Raw genomic sequence first — 20022 nt, forward strand, 5'->3', positions numbered from 1 at the left:
ATACAGACATGTACTTCTCTCTAGTATTATGTGCTATACATGTAGTTTTAAGCATTTCAAAATTTAGGTAACATTATTTTCTTTAACTGTCCTCATCTAGATGAAAATTAATGTATCAGCTTAATTAAAATGCAGCATAATGTTATGGACTATGTAAATGTTAAAATTATGCAAACAAGTTCCCATTGTACACGTGATATATAACATTTTTGATACCTTAACTTTGAATGTGTAATATGGGACAGCGGGACTATTGTTAAATATAAGTTTACAGACCAACAAGGTTAATTCGCCCAAACAAATTATGAACAACATTAATTATATCCTCTGTATCCGGCAACTTCCCGCAATAAGCAGAATGTATTAGTGTTATTTATCTTGGCTCGAAGCGCCAACAAAGTTTTAATTGCAAGCGCCGATACAATTTGCGTACAAATGAATTTATTCGCTGAATCCGTAGTGCAATCGTGTGCGGGCCGGGTGGTGGCGCGGGCTGCGCGAGCGCGCGGATTATCCGCGTGTGTAGAGCCGCTAATTGCGGGTAACGACGAGCCAACCGCCGCACCGCGCGCCGCACGCTCCCAGCGCGATGCACCTACCACCAAATCACCGCGCGCTACCCGATCGGTACATGCCGTACGCTTTCATGAATTTAAAATAAACCGTGCACTTTGTATTCCGCAACTAAACGTGAATGCTATCCTCTTTTGTATGAATAATAATCCTTAAACTACAAAGAGTTCGAACGAATATACAGAATTAATACTATCTGAATTACAAAATAAATTAAAGGCCGTATAAATCTTTTAATCGTACTTAATTTTGGACTGAATGCAAAGCGAATGTGAACGTTAAAATGTAAATGATTTAATTAAAAAAGGTGAAGTCTGAAATGATAGTAAGCACACAAGGGAGGCGAGGGAGGTGAACATCAGTAAAGAGAGCCTGCATTCGGGCTAGCGGAACTGGCACAGCAGTCGGTATCCGGCCTAACAAAAGGGTGATAGCGGTACGTGCGTAAATCAAACGTCGCACAATAACAGAGCCTCCCGCGACCGCCCGACCCTTCTCCATAGTCCCTCCTAGTTATAAGCCTCCCCGTGCCTCTATAGCCGTCGGTCGGTCCTCATAAATCTGTCACATTGAAATGTGCTCCGTTGCCGGCCAGTCGTGTGACGGACGCCGACGATATCTGTGCCAATAGGTTTTCAATGTCAGTGTACCCGCTGTTTCGATTTAGGAAACCCCAGTGGTTCATGAGCCGCGTCCTTTCTCGTCTCCCTATGTGTTGGCAACCCTTTGCGATAAGAGTGTATCATCAAAGCAACAATTTTATTAATTGAAATACCGTAGAACACAAACATGAATGTTAATATCTGGAGTAGGTGGTGGTGTATTGCGCGGTTCACGTGTTTACATCGCACACATTATTCTCGTGAGCTACACACCACTGAAGCAGTCGACGGGGCATTACATTTCTCGTTCGGATGGTACGATACCATCGTACTTCGCTCCACTCGCTGCAATTAACGCTACACAATGACCATATAAATCTTCTGTGAATGCTCTGTTCGTTCTATATTCCACGTAGGTACTTGTCGACGCAGTCCAGCTTATACTCCAGGCATGTACATTATTCGTTATGCCTAGTTAAACTCAAAAGCTAAGCAAGACGAAATTGAAAGGAAACAAATGTATTACTATTTCTTTTTAAATATTATTTAAAATTATTAATGGCTGGGGTCCGTAGATTCGGTCGCACGGATTGAGGGCGCGTAGTTTAATCTTACCTATACGTCTCGAGCCTAAGAACAAACAAGCCGCGAGCTGAGATTACGCTTCGAATAAATCAATGTTACGACGCGTTAAAATATTTAAGCCCACGATTAATGCCAGACGCGGATACACGTCTTATCGAATGAGTGGCGGCGTGCGGCGCAACAAACGCAGATGGTACCCTACCAATAATATAATCGGTTCATCCCAAATACTTATCAATCAAATTACAGCTCATGCAGTTAAGAAACGTGCATATAGTGTTCTAAAACCTTAGTTCTTCTTCTTGTTCGTTCTTCTAAACTACTTACACATAATATTAAAATATTTCAGAGCGGATTACTAACATACAAGTATTTTTATATCATAGACGCAGCTTCTACTTTAAGACTAATTAAACTGTAAAGAAATCGAAGGTGAATACTTTTCCATTGATTTTCATAAAATAATACAGAAGGTGATCAGATAACTACTAGACCAGCTCAACCATTATCAGCATGCCGCCGACGACGAAACGGTGGCTCAACCAAGCTGATTTATGCTACACATTTATAACTCACGATTTAAATGTGACACTAACCCTGATAAGGTTCGTAGTAACATTTTATGATTGCAATAGAGGATACGATCAAAGATAACAGGATATAATTGAGACACTAAATGTTATTAAAGCCACGTTAATACTGTTAAGATGTTTCCGAACCTAGGAAGACGGGTGCTTCTGATATAACGATATACTGGCGGAAGTAATAAAATAAAACGATTTTACATCTCCAGGGGGAAACGAACGTTTTTGTCGAATGGGAAAAGTCGCGAGCGACTTCTCATTCCACGATAAAATCAGGAACGTTTTACGACAATCTTCTATTCGATTACCTTCCGTTAAACAACAATCTTAAGAAAAAATCGTGCTCGGCGTTTTTTATATGTAAATTACGATCTAAAGTTTAGATAATTCGTTACGACTAATGCAATTATTAAAACGAATACGTGTCGCAAACATATTACCGGAAAACATTGAGTCCCGCATAACGGGTCATTCTTTGTTGGGAATTTAAAACAAAATACCTCGACCAAATCAAAGAGGATCAGTGATTTAAAAGAAATCCGTGAGGGTCGGTGCGTCGCGACACGTTCTGTTGTTTGTAATATGCGACGTCGATGGACAGAGGAAAAGTGTTGGAAGGCGGGCGAGGTGACTGCCGGCCGGGCTCTGTGCCGCCGCATAATGAACTGGTCACGTAGCCACATTTCGTATTATTTCCCTGGGACGCGTCACGTGACTTGAATAAATGTGGGCGGTCGTTGCGCGGGCCTCCGCGACTCCGGCGTCTCCTCGGACCCTCCACAAATAAACCGCTTTACGCACGATTCGCCAGCGGAGATTCATTATTCTAACTCTTACCGATTCATAATACATTACCAAAGTTTTCTTTTTCATGGATCAGTTTTATCTGACCACCCTTACGAGTCCCTGGGTTTACGGTCCAAAGATATAGAATGACTGGGCCAATTAATTCCCCACAATAATAAAGTGGTTCTTTAACTAAAATTGAGTGAGGTGACGGAATTATTTAAGAATCAGCATAATTATTAAAAAATACATTTTACAATACTTCTAATTGCTTTTTTGTATATTAAAAAAAATATAATTATAAATAATTCTCAAAATATTCATTTGCGAGCCGTTGGGTAACCCAGTAATTCTGCGCCACCTGCTACGCCAAAAGCTAACGCTACGCCAATGGCTACAGCTACGGCATGCTACGCGGCTACGAATCACGCTACACTGCTACACCTTTTGCTACCTGCTACGATTGTAGCGATCGTTGTCGTCCGAGGCTTCTCTTTAGAAGCCATCATAGTAGCTATTTAATTAGTGTACCCTCTTAGTAAGGCTTTGTTATTCATATTCGTTTTCCTTAACCGAGAACTACAAATTATTTTTCCCCTATTACTACAATCGCAGCTACGAGCTACGGAATTACGTAAGTATAAAACATATTGGGAAGTGCCTTGATTGTGTTAGTTTAGTTTTTGTGAGCGCTAGCTCATTTAATATAATGTACAACATAAATATTTTAAACGCGAATATTATTTTGGTATCCTTTTTGATAAAACTTGCACAAATGTTGGCAGCAATAAAGCCATCACACAAGGCGTAGGCAACACATCCTCTCGGCGCGCGGTATTAGACGTGTAAGCAGTTTATTGTGAGGCAGGCTCGCTCATAACTACCCATTCTCGTAGGGATAATGTCGGACAACAAGCGACGTAATGTTTATTTCAGACAAAGTCCATGTTATAAAGGTCTCGTGCACAAGTGTGGCCGAATATTATCTTTGCACGAACATCTTGGATGTAATCAACGATCATGAGCTTGTTGTTATCTTCGTGAAATAATTTCAGGATCTAAAAAAATGCTACTTATAAGCTTTATGGAGCGTGAACGTTTTGTGAAGGTTGTACAACTGACTATAGTTCGGCCATTCAGAGAATGCGTTCCTGACACGTCGCGATTGAACTGACGACGTAACTTTGCAATGGCGTTGCAGTTACGATAAAAATATTTTTGCTGGTTGTTTACCGTTTTAACAATTGAGGAGCATTAAAACAACATTATTATATCAATAATCAATGAATGTAGTTACGTCGTCAGTTCAATCGCGACGTGTCAGGAACGCATTCTCTGAATGGCCGAACTTTAAGTAAGAAATAGTGATAGTACCTGCCATAAAAATGTGAAGATAATGTTATAGTAGTATAAGGTTATGTACCTTGGATTGCCGCGCAGAGCCGCGTGGTGAAGCGCGTTGAAGCCATTGTTATTCGTGAGCGTCATGTCGGCTCCATGCTCCAACAATAAAGTCAACATGTCGTCACGTTTCTTCGAAATGGCATCATGTAATGGGGTGTCGCCTTCTGAATCCTGTAAGAGGAAAATACAATTTATTAATAACTTTGCTTACACGGCTTTACTCTGAGGGATAGTCGTAGCGCCTACGGCCAAATTAGGTCAGTATGCACTTTAATCTGTGGATAAAGGAGAGCCTGTGCCAGCTGTGGCGATATTCGCCTCCTGAATTATAAAGCACAGCCCATCTTGAGTATCGCGACAATTTTCTAAAGCATCAAACCGCTCGAATGAATAATTGAGGCGGCGGAGAAGGCGTTTAGGGCGTGGATTATGGCGACTTGCATAATTTATAAGCGTCTCAGAATGGCTGAAGCGCGCAGAGCGAGGCAAGGACGGGAGCGCGCGGCAAGGCGCGGTGCTGGGCGCGCGATATCAGAAAACGGTGTCGAGTTCAGTAATATAGGACGGCGGCGCAAAAAGCGCGGCTACCGCGTCATTATCATAATCACCAGTGCTGCGTGCCGCGACGGTGCCGCCCAAGCCGTTTTGCTTTGTGAACGTGCATTAAGAGAGCCGAGCGTTGTGCTCTGTCATTCCTGCAATTAATTTGCAAGACTCTGTAAGATGAGTGTTTTCACTTTGATGTAATAGCATTCAACTGGGGAAAGCCGTGCTTGTACTTTTTGGGAACAGAAAAGATCCTTTGTGAGAATCGATAAACTAACAGTGTTATTTTGTAAAATGAAGACTTAAACATTATGAAAACGCTTGAGTAATAACTTCAGGTAACGTTATATTCTCCAACAAAAGGAGAACACCTTTAGATTAAATACAGTGAGATAAATTTCAGAGCGCAGTCACAGGTATATCAGGGGGATGACAAAGCATCCGACACCATTCAGATGCAGTAATTCAGTGCAAGCTCAACCACAGACACGGGGCAATTCCGCGCAGAATAGCAGCATTAAATATTAATCGTATTGGCATATAGATGGTCATTACGGTCTGTAATTCATGCCATCGTGTTGCGGTGTATGCATTACATGCGCTACTAATTATATGATTGTTGATAATTTTGTGTACGATGTGTTGCTGTTTAGCACGCGCCTAATAACGTACTACTAATGAGTGTTTATGAACGCGATTGTGCTAGACGTAGTTAAGAAGTAAATAATTTGAATCATTTGTAAATGATTCCTTTATTTAAAGATATGTGGAATTTTGAAATACATAAAACTAATAATAAAGACCTAAAGTCATTCATCACGCAGATATTAACAACAATTTAAACATAACACGTTGGTGCAGATAAGGCACCACACAAGGTAAACACGCCTTGGTAGAAATAAGTGTTGAGGCGAAATAAGAAATTTGATTTACGCGGCAATATCCGCAGGTGCACGAGATGCACCCTGCAAGCCGCGCCGCGCTGCCATATAAATATCCGTACGAATATTATAGTTGCCTAGTTGTCGCGCCTCATAACACCCGCCGTTCACACATTTTAATTCCAATCTCAGAATGTGTGAACTGACAGCCTTAATCAGAAGTTATGTTAGACATAAAAGTGTTTAATTCAGAACTGAATATTGAATAAAAAATCTTTGATTTGATGTAATATATATTAATTGTACTTGTAGTTTTACTTTGCACTAATCTTACCTAAAAGAAAATGCAGAAATAAAGTAAGAACGCGTACCATTGGTACGGCGCTAGGGCGATCATATAATAAAACAGAAAGTGACTCGTTGCCCGGACAATAAAAACAAAACAACAAGGTAATTACTCAAAGATAAGAACAACGCGTCGAGCACGAGAAGTGGCGAGGCGTGCGGCGGGCGGCGGGAGGCGGCTGATATCGCACAGCTTCTTACTAAGGTTAAAAATTCGTTAGCCTTGATTAAAACGTCTGCTCGTCGCCTTCTGTGGATGAACAAAGAGCCGGCTTATCAGACGAATTAATACACGAAACAGTAAGAATAAAGCTCTTCCCTAAAACAACCATTAAAAGGCAGCGACTGTTAATAATAAATTTTGTAAAGTTAAAGTCGTAGCGGTTAATTATGATTTTGCCTACGTTAATTGAAAATAAAGCATAGGTATAAGCGTAGGTACATAAATTCAGTAGGTATTTTATTCAGTGTATAAAAAATCTTCGCAAATAACGGAATTCAGTGGTATTCAGGCGAAACTTCATCATTGACGAGGCAGAAAGAAAACAACTAATTGTTTAATTCCAAGCCATTAAGTCGAGTATTACGGTGGATTATTCACGGGCCATATACCGCAGCATCAGCGCAGGCCGCGGCGCGTACCGGCGCGCCACCGCCACCGCGACCGCCTCCGACGTTATATCTAGTTTCAACACCGTTTCGTATTCACGTCTAATCATCTTTATTACATACCTACAACTTTTCTTTATTTTGTAGGTAATTGCTTTTTTGTATTGTCACAAAATGTATCCAAACTAATATTATAAATGCGAAAGTAACTCTGTCTGTCTGTCTGTCTTTCTGTCTGTCTGTCTGTCTTTTCTTCACGCCTAAACTACTGAACCGATTTGTGTGAAATTTGGTACAGACATAGTTTGAAACTTGAGAAAGGACATAGGATAGATTTTTATTACAAAAAAAAAAATAAAAATAAAATTATTCCGGACATATAGCGCTATCTATTGGTCAAATCAAAAATCTGCTGGTAGTCACTATTCCACGCGAACGAAGTTGCGGGCAAAAGCTAGTAAGTGTATATAAGAGAAGGTAAATCCTGTATAGTTTTTAGAGACGAATCACTACATTTTCTATTGCTAATCACAATCTGATTTTAGTATGAACATGTGAATAAAATACATTTAAAAGGACGTCTTATGGATCATCGGTACTTAGATATATGAACACACTTACGTAACTACTCGTAATTTCGAAAATGCACAAGTGAAACTACTTTATTATTCAATGGCAGTTATTGTAGTCAAATGAAAATCTACGTTTCACAATCGGCATATCGCGTTGAATTTCCAACGCGGAATATTTGATGTAAAAATTTAAACGAGATAAAAGTTGTTTGTTTTTCGTCAACGTTCAATGTGCGAGTAATAATTGAATTAATTTGCCGGTCCATGTCGATAACAGATATATCGACAGACTCACTAAATTACATATTGCGGATTTTGCCAAACAGACTGCACCCTCATAAGTCGCCTTGATTGATTGAGCGGAAATAAACCCAGCTTTCGGTTGGATCCAAGTTCACTCACTCATGGCTATTATATTACGAAATGTACGAAACACTAGCTCTGCCACGCACCATTCATTACTTATAAATACAGTTCATAACGACGACAAGCTTCTGGAAAGCTTCATAAATTGTGCAGTCCATTAGTGTTCCGATATCTCACCAACGCAATTCTTTGTTATTCAACTGGACCGCAACCGCGGCGAGAGCTATGCTTTAGATATCGGAAAACGCTAATGTACTCATCGAGATTTAGCGCTGAGCGGTACTCCGCCGCCATGCCTCGCGCAATAGTCAACCACCGCTATGCATTATTTACAGTGTACGCGAATACCAGTCGTCCCTAGCGGAAAATAATATTTCATAAATTATCATATTCTTGTAATTAAGCTTACACTTTGTTTACTTTGTGATAATGTGGTCATGAAAATGGACTAAATCATAATACAAAACTGATGATATTTTTGTTTAGTAGAAAACAATTCCCATTTTTATAATAAAAATACATCGCAGCTAGATAGGTAGACGCGTAAAATATTTGGATCCCCGATTTCAATAATAGTTGTGGAACTATCGATAACAGCGCTGTGAATATTGGAGAAGGAAAGTATTTATTAGGTGAATATTGGCTCGATGCGAGTGTGCGACATTACGGTGCGAGGATAGTTTTTCCGTCCTAACGCTGTGGCCGACGCACAGGTGCCGGTAATGTGGCACAAATCGCGATTCGGCTCAAAAACATCAACTTTGTTATTTCATCGGAATATAATAAAACAAAAGCTTTGTTAAGCGCTGACTTTTTGTTTATTTGACAGACAGAATTTTTGTTTATTTATAGTTTTAGGTAGGTATAACGTTTGATACAACACTTTAATTTATAAGTATAACGTCGCCCCAAGACCTGCCCTATACCACCATATTATTGTAATGTTATAAGAACTACATACACAGCTGTATGTAGTTTTCATGACGCTACGATCCTTGAAAGATAGTTACATCGAATTAGATGAATAGCTTGGATAATTATGATACTTGACTAGATTGTAAATTATTTCATTTATATTTTATATGTACAGGTTAAACTATCCACGTTATAAGTACAAAAGGTGAGTGCCGAAGAAAGAAACCATAAAATTTCAGGTGACGTCGGCCCTTCCATAAATTTATCGACAGCTCGTGGTAACAGGCAATAAGGAAAATATTTATGAAGTAGAACAGCGCCGGGCGCGATTTTCATTAGCTAATTATTTGCCTACCGTTCTGGCTAGGACAACGTCGGACCGTTAAAAATATTCTCTGTGTCTGTGCAGTAGGAAGATTTCAATTTCACGAAATGAAGGTATGAGATAGTACTGAACGAAGTACAGGTTTATGATTTACCTTGCAAAGTGCTGTTCATTTGGGACTTACGACACTATGCATCACGTTTAGTAGAGCTCCCTCCATGCTAATTGGTACGTTTAATTGAACGCCTGTTTCAGTCATTAACGCACAGGACAACAGTTTATTGGCAGCAGCTCGACGTCCGAACATACAGATCGGGGCGCATGTCGCGCTACGTAGCGCTTATCGAAATGTTGCCATCTACTGGCGTAGCAGTCTGTGACACGTAGCGTTTCATAGCGCAAGTACGAAACATTAGTTTATGCTTCTATGACATATCGAGTTTTGTTTACGCTGTGTCATGTTTCCAATTCGTTGTAAAATAGGTACATCGGTTGTTTATAGATGTTCCCATTTAATATTCGTGTTTTAAAAAAATGACGCCATTTTTAAACGTTGAATGTTTTGTCAAAATATTTTAGGAAATATCATTCTTTCTGAATGTGACACGACCAATAAATCGTATAATGGTGTCGTAAAATTTCGGCGGTATTATCTTGGGAAAACCCGGCTATTTTACATTCACCTGCGAGGTTTCCCTCCACGTCCAATTTATGTTAGTGGGCACAAAACGAACGCTGACAAATGTGGAAATAAAATGAACATACGTTTTATCTCTACGCTCACGGAGTCGGTTTTCGAGCTCGTGGCGGCGTAGGGTGAGCGCGGGTGGCGGGGCAAGCGGAGCGGCGCGAGTGAGGGCGCGGGCGCGAGATGTGGACTTTTCACCCTGCCCAGCTTGGGAGCGGCGCGCTTCATGAGAATCCATCTACACTCGAGATATAACTGACAAAGAATCACCCGATAAGATGTCGATTGTGTTAAAAACCAATATCGGCTAGCTTTAAATAACCAATACCCACATGATTTTCTTTTATTAAGTTCTCTGCACTTTAATTTGGTTTCTAGTTTTTGCATATACATATACTGACAGTATCCCGTTTATTAATTAGTTACACTGATGGACTGAACGGTGGACAAATCAATCAGTATAATTTTGTTACCCATCATCATGCAAATCTTTTTAATATGTGTGTATTCTACATTTATTCAAACAGCAGCTGTAACTCAAAACGGACAAGAAACTATTCCATTCTAATAACCAAAAATTTATCGTCAGACAGTATGCAATCATACCAACTTCTTGCAATCAAAAGATTGAGGTTTCGACTTCTGATTAAAGTCAATAAATGAAATTTTCTCTTAAAAAGGTCATAAATGACCACCATGTGAATTAAAAGAAAATGATATCACCACAAATTCCCATCTTACATTAATTATGAAACGTCTTAAAGCGTCCCCGGACTTTCCAACCACTCGCGTAGTTCTTACTTAGATACGGTACGACGACGGACGAAACTAAGTGGAACTTTTCCCAGGTTGGCGCATATAAAAAGAATTTTTAAAAGATACTTCACATCGTAGTTGCGAGCAGACTTTGAACTTAAACTTTACATATACATATCCGTATATCACAAATTAATTAAATACTTACGAGCCTTAACAACTTTTTATTTTTTTATGACACCTTAGCTTACCTCATTTTAAAAACAAAAAGATGGTAAAGAAGCAGCATATCGTGAATGAGTGCCCCAAAGTTTTTCTTTCTTATCGATTCCTAACCTTGCCTCCGACCGACAAAGTATAAATTGATGTGAGATAATATATTTACTACTTTATTCGCCACGCGGGACGACATACAAAGCTCTTAATTTGGAGAGGGTGGAAAGATAACGAGTAGCAACGAGAGGCATTTAATACATACAGGTGTATGGGAAGTGAGCTCGCAGTGAGACGGAGCCCGCGTCGTAGATAAATACATCTCCCTCCCACACCAACCCCGCTTCGACGCACACTTCTGATAACCGCGCATATCGTAAAACTTTATTTACCGCCTCCACTCCAATTTGTCTTTGCGAAAGTTCCCAACTCAGATATGACGATAACTTTCAGTTGTTACGTATAAAGAAACGTCCAACCCAATCTACGCGTAGACACGCTTGTTGGATAGATTTTCTGAGATTTTATTTATTGACTTAGGAAGTAACGCTTCGATATTGCTATTATTGTGTGTAAGTATGGTTAGTATCCAGAATAGCAGCAGCCTGCAGCTTTTTTTCATGCATTACATAGGTACTGTTATTTATATTTTTTTGTACAAAAACAGAGTCTTATTTTTCATCTGGTTTAATTTACTGTAATAACACAAAAGTGCTTTCGCGCCCGGTGAGCTATTTCCCATAGTCCCAGAGTAATTACACGGCGCGACTCACAAAGGCCGCGAGGCCGAAGAGCAGGCGCGCACTAGGCACAGTTGGAAAGTGTCTAATGCATTGCCAATATGTACTCTCAACTCGTCTGCACACTCGTCATTCCTTTTATTACACCTAACGTGTTCGTTCGATGTTTAATAGAAGAATCCGAGATATTCTGTTAGAATGTATTTGTTCCTACGATTTGTGCTAACAGTATCTACATAGGCGGGAGGTGGCACTAGAGCCGATTATAAGCCTATCGTCAAGTACATTTGTGCTTTTAGTCATCATGTTTGCTTTTGCGTTCCATTGAATTGAAACCGTTTGAATTAAATGAAAAAAAAACAACTAAATTGATCTCGTTTGTTCTTCAAATATTTCGCTCATAAATAAATCGCTCGTTAAAGAAAAAAGTAACAGAGTGCAGATAAAAGCTATAAAGCTAAAGTAACTTTAATTGAACGAAGAACAGTTAGAGTTTTCGGGAGGTATAATGACTGTGGAGGCATTAAACGTAAAGCTATGATACCTGAAGGGACATTTCAGAAGAACCGTCAAGAACAATTCTTATCCGCTTTTTTAATTGTGAAATAAGCAATGACTAGTTAAGCATTGAAATAATTATTTCCGTGTTCAAATAAATGTTAGTGTTAACGAAGAGATAGAAGATTATAAGTACATTTTATTGTATAAACCTTCTCAGAATTCATATAAATTTTTATTTTTACCTAATTTAAACATAACTTTATATAGTGACTGTGTCGTATAAATAGAAACATTAAAGGCGTTATCGTGCGGCGCTGTGTGCAATCACGATGTCTTAGCGGCGCGGTGCGAGGACGACCGTGGCGTGCGCCTCGCACCCGCTGTCCTAATGAAGCCGTAACGAAGCGAGCAATGGGAAAACCAACACCAGCTCACACCGGCACAGCTGTTCTTATTGTTATCATCTCTATATAGAGGGCATTTCAAAACAATACCCTTACTCGGAAAATTACTTGAGATTCAAAGCTCCTTAAGTGAATTCTGAGAATAAGCATTGATTTTATTGCTGTTTTTCTGCACAGATTATTCTAGCATACACTTTTAAATCACTAGTATAACAAGTGTTAACGCGCAAAAAGCACGGCAAGAATAATGACACAAGTGGGATTAACTAAAAAGCAGATTCAGATCACGGCTACGTTAACCAGCGCACGAGTTCGATATTCGGCTGATGGCCCCCGCGTTGCCTGGCCATGCCGCACTCCGTACTTATAATCTAATATTCGCAATTTACGAGGATCGCAGAAGGGTTCCGCTGGGAGCCATAGCACTGTCATCGCGCACGTACCTGCCGCTTGCACTTACCCCTGGCGTTATCTATATCTTTGTACACTTTTAGGAAATATTAAGGCTTGACTTTGATTATAAAAATGTTGTTAAGTGGTAAGATATGTTGTTAGTAATTTAGAAATTTCGGGATGCATATATTTTTAGATAACATGGTATTTGTTGAAAGATAAATCACGTTTTTACCCGTGCATTGTATTTTTAACAACCTGATACAAGTAGTGGCAACGTAACATCTAAAGATTAATGATGGATAGTGTTGTGGGAAGAGAACTATTACTAGATGTTCTAACAGCCATTGTATGTGACGCCGGTGTCTGATACTAAAGCTCCGGCACAAAGTCTTCCCCGGATCTCGTCACACTTAGGTAAATCTCCAATATCCGTAGCTATCGGCTTCGGAAAAGCCACATGCATGAATATAGTTCCAATGTTACGTATGAATAAGGCATATCAGATTATCATTGTTTCAGGAAACTCTTACAGAATATGTAAACACATATTTAGCATTCATGGAATTATTTTCCAGATAGGAAAGCTAGTTACGTCATGAAAATAAAAAGTTAATGCAATTACAAAATACAGCGACAGAATTATCAGTAAAGTAAACATTTTTGCTGGCTCTACTCTCTACACCTAAGCATCGAGTACCTACGTATATATAGAACAAACAAGCTGAATATACATTTTAGAATCTAAAATACATTTTGAACGACCTTTACAATACGAGCACACAAACAATACGAGATAACAAGCGGTCGTTCACGTTCAAATTCAAAATAGCCCCAAAGTAAATGTAAATACAAAGGCGTAGTACAATAAGAGGTCGGCGGCGACATATTTACTCAAATTTGAATCCGGGACGTGAGGAGTCAGTCTATTACGTGACCTTTAATATGATTCAGGGGAGCGGGCAGAGTCGCAGCTAGCAAACTAGTTCCTCTGCCCGAATCGTTACTCGGAGCCCGGGGCGGGGAAAGATCTATAAATTACTGGAACGACAACTCGTTCCGCGCCAGATAAAGCTACGCCGCAAAACAATGCTCCGGACGAATGCTTTAGTCGTTAGCAAGGAGAATCGTACATCTTTATGAACTGTTTACTCGTCGGATTTTGAATAGTCTCCCGTAATTGTCGTTACTGTTCTTTTGTCCGGAATTTCAACAGCAACTACGGTACAGACACCCGGTCATTACTTATTTATAGCTTTAAAGTCTACTTCAGTCGTCAGTCCGTAGAGGATAAATACTTTTCTGTAACTCACGACTATCCCCAATTTTGTTTCAGAATTCACGTTCAAAGGCGAACGTTTCTGAACTTCCAATAATTTAATAAAGAAAGTTTAGGAAGCGTGCGTGGCTGGCACGCTCGCCGCAAAAAGCCGAAAACTTTGATTCAATTAAAACAGAAAGTTGAACGAAGAAGTTAGGAGCGCGCCCGAAAGTGTTCGGTTGGGTATCGCGCAAGGCGGCAAGCACAGCGCGGCCGGCGCGTGGCCCGGCTGCAGCCGAGGCGCTGTCGGCGCACTACCAACACTAAATCAAAACTTAAACTCAGTTCCGCTAGTTCGCGAACGTTTATTGTATATACTACGGATTTATGTAAAACTAGCTTAACTGTGCATTTGTACTTACGGAAATTTATTAGCTTTGTGTTAATGTAAATGAAACTTCTCACTGGACAGATTTTGAGCAAAAAAAGGTGTCGGGTCCGGTGGGACACTGCCGCGTAGCCTGTGAAAGTCGCTGGTGGGGAATAAGGGGTGACGAGCATTGTTATGCAAATTGAGGTCGTTATTTCGCTACGAGTGAGGAAAGAGCGCGACAGCGGCCGCCCTGCCTGCACCCCGCGAGTGCCCCGCCCGCACACCGCAACGCGGAAGACGCTTTGCATAATTGCTAATACAAAGTACGTACATACAGAAGCACAGCAAATACAACCGTGCGTGTCGCTTTAATGCTCAAAGATAATGCAAGCAATACCAGTATTCTAGCTTTTCCTTTCAAAGTAAGGGGAACTAAATAACACAAATAGCTACAATTTTATGGTTCCGTAAAGTAATCGACAAATCAACGTCATTTGAAAAACGACCAACCAATCCTATATTATCCGATATTTTCTGCCCCTGAGATAGATGTAAGAATAAAATATCAAGAAAACAACAAATGATTCATTGTACCTCATATTCCTAATACAATAATGTTACGACGGTGCTAAAATTTCTCTTTTTCTTTAGTTAACTCAGGGCTGTGAAAAATCTACTGTCGTTCTTTATGTGCCAACTGGTATACAGTCACAAATTGGTGTTGCTTAGTATGCGATGCTGAGGGACTTGTCATTAATCGACATTATATGAAACTATAGCTCTTCGCCACGGTTCCACTCGCGTCCTGAGAGAACTACTTTCCTTACCCGAATACAAAAGTGGTCTATTCCCAGGCTACTAGGCCGATACGGTGTACCAAATCTACCTATATCAGATTAGTAGTTTTGGCGTGAAGCATCAAACAGACAAACAAACTGACAGTTATTTTCGCATTTACAGTACATAAGTAATACTTGTTCATCGATAAACAGTTGTTGTTAGTTTTATTAATTTGACTTTCATACATATTTTGCTATATATCGATCAATAACAACCAATAATACAAAACGAACTACTCAACAATGACGTGCAAACTATTGCGTGATTGCATTCAAAATGAACCTATTAATGTGTTCCTCTCAGTTGTTCAGTCTTAAAAACTAATTAAACTATGCTTTAATAAATAAACTGTATAAATTGTTGTGTGCGACAAGGACTGTTTTAATGTCTTTACTGTGTAAAACTTTATTCGTAAAGTAGGCGGCGCCACCTCGTGCTAACGTTATAATAAAGAGTATTCTCATAAAGCCTTAATCTGGACTAAACGCCGTGGGAGATCATTTTTCACTGCGTAATCGACAGAATTTTTTCTGCCTTTCGCTAAAATTACTAAAGTTGTAGCCATCATATTCATATTTTTAGCCGAATTATCCAATATAATAAGTTTCAAAAGAGTAAGAGACGACTTTTAAAAGGAAAAGTTCTGCGAAAGCACGTAATGGCTCATCCCGCTCACGATTCCTGCGCCCGAGGCGGAACAGGCGGACCGGCAGCGTCAAATAAGTTTCTAATTGCTTATATTACCAAGTTATATTCGCTCTTGGAAGTAATTAAGTCACGAAGTTAAAACCACATTCACGTATTTTCACAGAACTTAACAGATTTTTTCTCTCCAGCTACAGCCAAAGAATATTTTCTAGCAGTCATGAATTAAAGCTTTCCAGAGCAAACGTGGAAACGAAAGCACTTTGATATAACTCAGCGGCAAAGGTTAGGTACCTCGCAAACCCATTGAAGCAAAGCGGTGAAATGCATCCGCGTGGAAAAGTCATGAAAAATACCCTCTCCTTTTTACGGTGTAAGCCTCTCGAAGAGGTGACAAAACGTTCGCTCGCGGCCTCCGGCTGCGGTGTAATAAAAGTGTCGTACACGTGGCATGCGCCCGCCTCGCGCTACCTGCATGCCGACTACCGATGCTCTTCGCGGAATAATAAAAACACCGTGGGGCTCTTACATATTGGAAATATTCCATCAGCCAAATGCAAGAAACTTATAAGTTTCGCAACATTGAGTTAATAACTCTCCATTTGTAATTCGATTTTAGACAGAACCCATGAAACAGCAAACATAAAATCGATTAAAACATACAAATAAAAATACATACTACGATATTGAAGTGTGAATAAGGATACTTAGATATAATATAATCGCCATTAAACAAGTAACAAAAAATATACCCCAGAAAACTCGGTACAAAACTCGTGTCTAAAACGAGCTGTATAAAAATAATATAATGTTATGTTAGAGTGGGCAGACGCTTAAATTCAGGAGATATGAAGGAAATGTGTATGCTATTCTTGCTTTCAAGTTGGCAATAACGCGGTGGATATGGAGCGTGCTTGTGGCGTTACCGTGGCAGTAAATTAAGTACGGGCACGGGCGAGGGACGCGCGGCTCGCAGCCAGCTATCTTACACGAGGATCGTACACTATCTAACACCGCAAGCAACCAGGAAACCTTTTAATGTTGCAAGTGCACTTATATCAGTTTCCAGTTTAAACAGCTACACCGTGCGGTACCTAGCTACGTGTGTTATAAAGTTTGTTGATTATTTGAAATTTGTTCTACTCTTGCATTATAAAATCGATTTAGAAAAAAGGAAATTTAATTAAATGAATAGATTACTTCCGTAAAGATTTACACTAAAAAGGCACAATATTTTTACAAGAGGAAGACGATCTTCCGAGCAGAAAGAATTTATGGAGAGAATATAAAGAAGGGAAACTTAAATTTAGTGTATCGGTCTGCGAGTGTTTACGAGCCAGGCCCCTAAAATAAACAAACCGACAGTAAAGCACAAAGGCTGGGAAAAGTTCTGGGAAATGGGTACACGTTGTGTATTTCATCACTGTACGCTATGAGTAGGTACACACACATAAGGTATTTAGTTTGCCTGATATACCTTTTATACAATTACGAAGGCAATGTTTCGTATAATATGTCAATTTCTTTGTTGGCTGTATAATTAATTCATCGCGCATCAATGTACCTTTCTAAACATAGCACCGTACAAAATACATCCCGTAGTAACAAGAATAACAATGTAAGGCCTTTACGCTCGTTTTGTGCCACGTATACAGAGGTGAGTAAAAACTAGAAGTTGTAAAGGGTTGTAATGGACACAATAGGGTGTGAGTTTGCGGCGAGGGGGTTGTGGCAGCGGTCGGCACCAGCGCTAACTGAGAATTGCTACGAAAAGGCAAAGTTACGTGCGCCCGAAAACTCCTAGCAACACATGTGGAAACGAGGTCAGGCTCCGTCAATACCACTAAACAAATAAATATGTTACGTGTATGAAAATATTAGCTTTGGCACCCAGTGATGAAACAAAAGCCGCATACCCTTTTTTATTTTGTGTCACATAATTAACCACGACCAAAATTCTAAACCAAACCGTATTTTACAACGCAATCAAAAAGTGCTCCTTATTAAACATACATTTATATCTGCGTGTGTTTGTTTAGTACAGCAAATACAAAAGCGTTAATGTTAATCGTAAAACGACAAATAACGAAGGGCTGTATGCGGAGGCAGAAACAAATTAAAACATTAACAATAGGTAATCCCCACGTGGCTAACGAGCTGGTCGCGTCATTATCACACGCCTCTGAAACTGGATTATTTTATTGTTATTATCGTAGTGTCCATTCATTGCCAGCGTAAATATTAGGCGGTATTATTACCAGCAAAATATTGAAATGGTCTCATGTAGATTTGGTATAATAAACCTTATCGTTATTATAATGCTTGTCTTCTTTATGGTTTACTTGACCAGCAAGTTTCAAATATATTCATTTTATTGCATGCATTGTCTAAATAGAACATTTATGAATGTCTAAGGAAAGTTATCATTTGAGTAACCTTTTTATAGCAGAGACCAGTTAGAAAAAATCTTTGACAGCTGTTTTAACGATTAAGCATATTTGCATATTTGGTGCCTAAGCACCAAATTCATCTGTGTGTATCTATCCAGTACCTATATCTGTGCAACAAATAATAGTATTGTATTGTGTTCAACGCACAAGAAGAAACTAATCAAACAAAAAAGGAAATATAGGATGAGGGAAAATGTATCCATAAAAACGGTGAGTTAGGAGACGGCGCTAATGAGAGAGCATAAAGCGTGACGTCGTAAAGCCAGCGCATTAAGCGCCGCTGCCAGAAGCTGCCCGTAATCTATTCGTAGCTATTTTAATTAGCATCGTAGTAATAATAAAACGGGGGTGAAGTTTTTGTGGCATCTCGGGCGATGTTTCCCGAGGCGTGGTGTCGGAGCCGCCTGCCCGCCGTCGCCGCCGCACAAACACACCAGCCTCCGACAACTCCTCGGTCGGGGAATACTTAAAACAACTTCTACTTTACTTAACTTGTAAAGTTCAGCTCGCTAAAACTCTAATGGAAATTATAAATACTAAAACCCATTTGTCGTAAATGGAACAGGAAGTGAGGTATCCAGTAATTACGTAACATATAGAAGTATACCTACTAAGTAATAAAAACCTAGTATTTTTTGACCCGCCAAAATCTTTAAAAATTCATCCTTCGAGATACAACATAACAAACAACGTCCTTTCTGTATGGATATGTTTACTTCGGCGGTAAACAACATTTTATCCACCAAAGCTTTTGTTACAAGTGCTCAACATTTTTGTAGGCGAAACTATGGTATTATAGATAAAGTTATACATGTATTCTATTATGTAGAAGGGAGGACTGTGACACAAAGAATATATTGCTCAACCTATGCGAAACTAAATAGAATATATTTGAATATGAATATGCCTATTTTCTATTCTACTCACCAAGAGTAAAGTATCGCGTGGGGTTTAATGTCTCAGTTTGCTCACGGCCACACTGCATTAATTTTATTTATGGTAGATAGGTTAGTATTAATAATAGCTAGACAGGAACTATTAATTAATTTCTAAGGGCTGATTTTTCAATCACCAGATAACTTTTATCTGACGAATAAGTTTGAAGTTTTGACAGCTTTTGTATAGAAGATATGTCAAACCGCCATATTTATTCCTCAGATAGAGGTTAACTGATGATTGAACAATCAGCCCTAAGTCTTTTATTACTTTAAAAACATAAATAAAATTGAAGTAATAGTAATGTTTCGACTAATTTCTGAAATGGCTGGACTGACTTTTCCGGGGCTGGCAGATAGCTGTAAAAACAGACAACTTAGGGGTTATATATTATATTTTTATGCGGATGTAGGAAACACTATTTCCTACCCCCTTTGGATACATGTGAAAATGATTATATTTCAAACTTCATTGGCTAGTTCACAATTATTAGCAAAGCTGCTATTTATTTTAATAACATTGCAGTAAACAAATGGTCAAGTGATTCGGCGGCTCGGACGACAGTTGATACAATAAAAACAGAACGCCTACAAAAGCAGACGTGTACATAAAGCTGTAGTGTAGCTAGATAGCGACGGAACCAACGTTCCGTACCAAGAGGTTGGACATTAAAGTGGAGCGTATCTCTGTAAACTAAATCTAGCCGGGCACGGGCACGATAGCTCCACA

General features: G+C 39.4%; 1 protein-coding gene across 2 annotated transcripts in view; it reads right to left on the bottom strand.

Annotated features, from left to right (window-relative positions):
• Window positions 1-20022, bottom strand: part of LOC124645639 (E3 ubiquitin-protein ligase MIB1) — a 122719-nt gene that overhangs the window by 82895 nt on the left and 19802 nt on the right. For both annotated transcript variants that reach the window (XM_047185460.1, XM_047185459.1), the window contains exon 11: window positions 4554-4705. In XM_047185460.1, coding sequence (XP_047041416.1) covers window positions 4554-4705 — 152 coding nt within the window. The remainder of the gene's footprint in view (window positions 1-4553; window positions 4706-20022) is intronic.

This window comes from Helicoverpa zea, chromosome 3 (genome assembly GCF_022581195.2).
Source record: "Helicoverpa zea isolate HzStark_Cry1AcR chromosome 3, ilHelZeax1.1, whole genome shotgun sequence".
Lineage (NCBI taxonomy): Eukaryota > Metazoa > Arthropoda > Insecta > Lepidoptera > Noctuidae > Helicoverpa > Helicoverpa zea.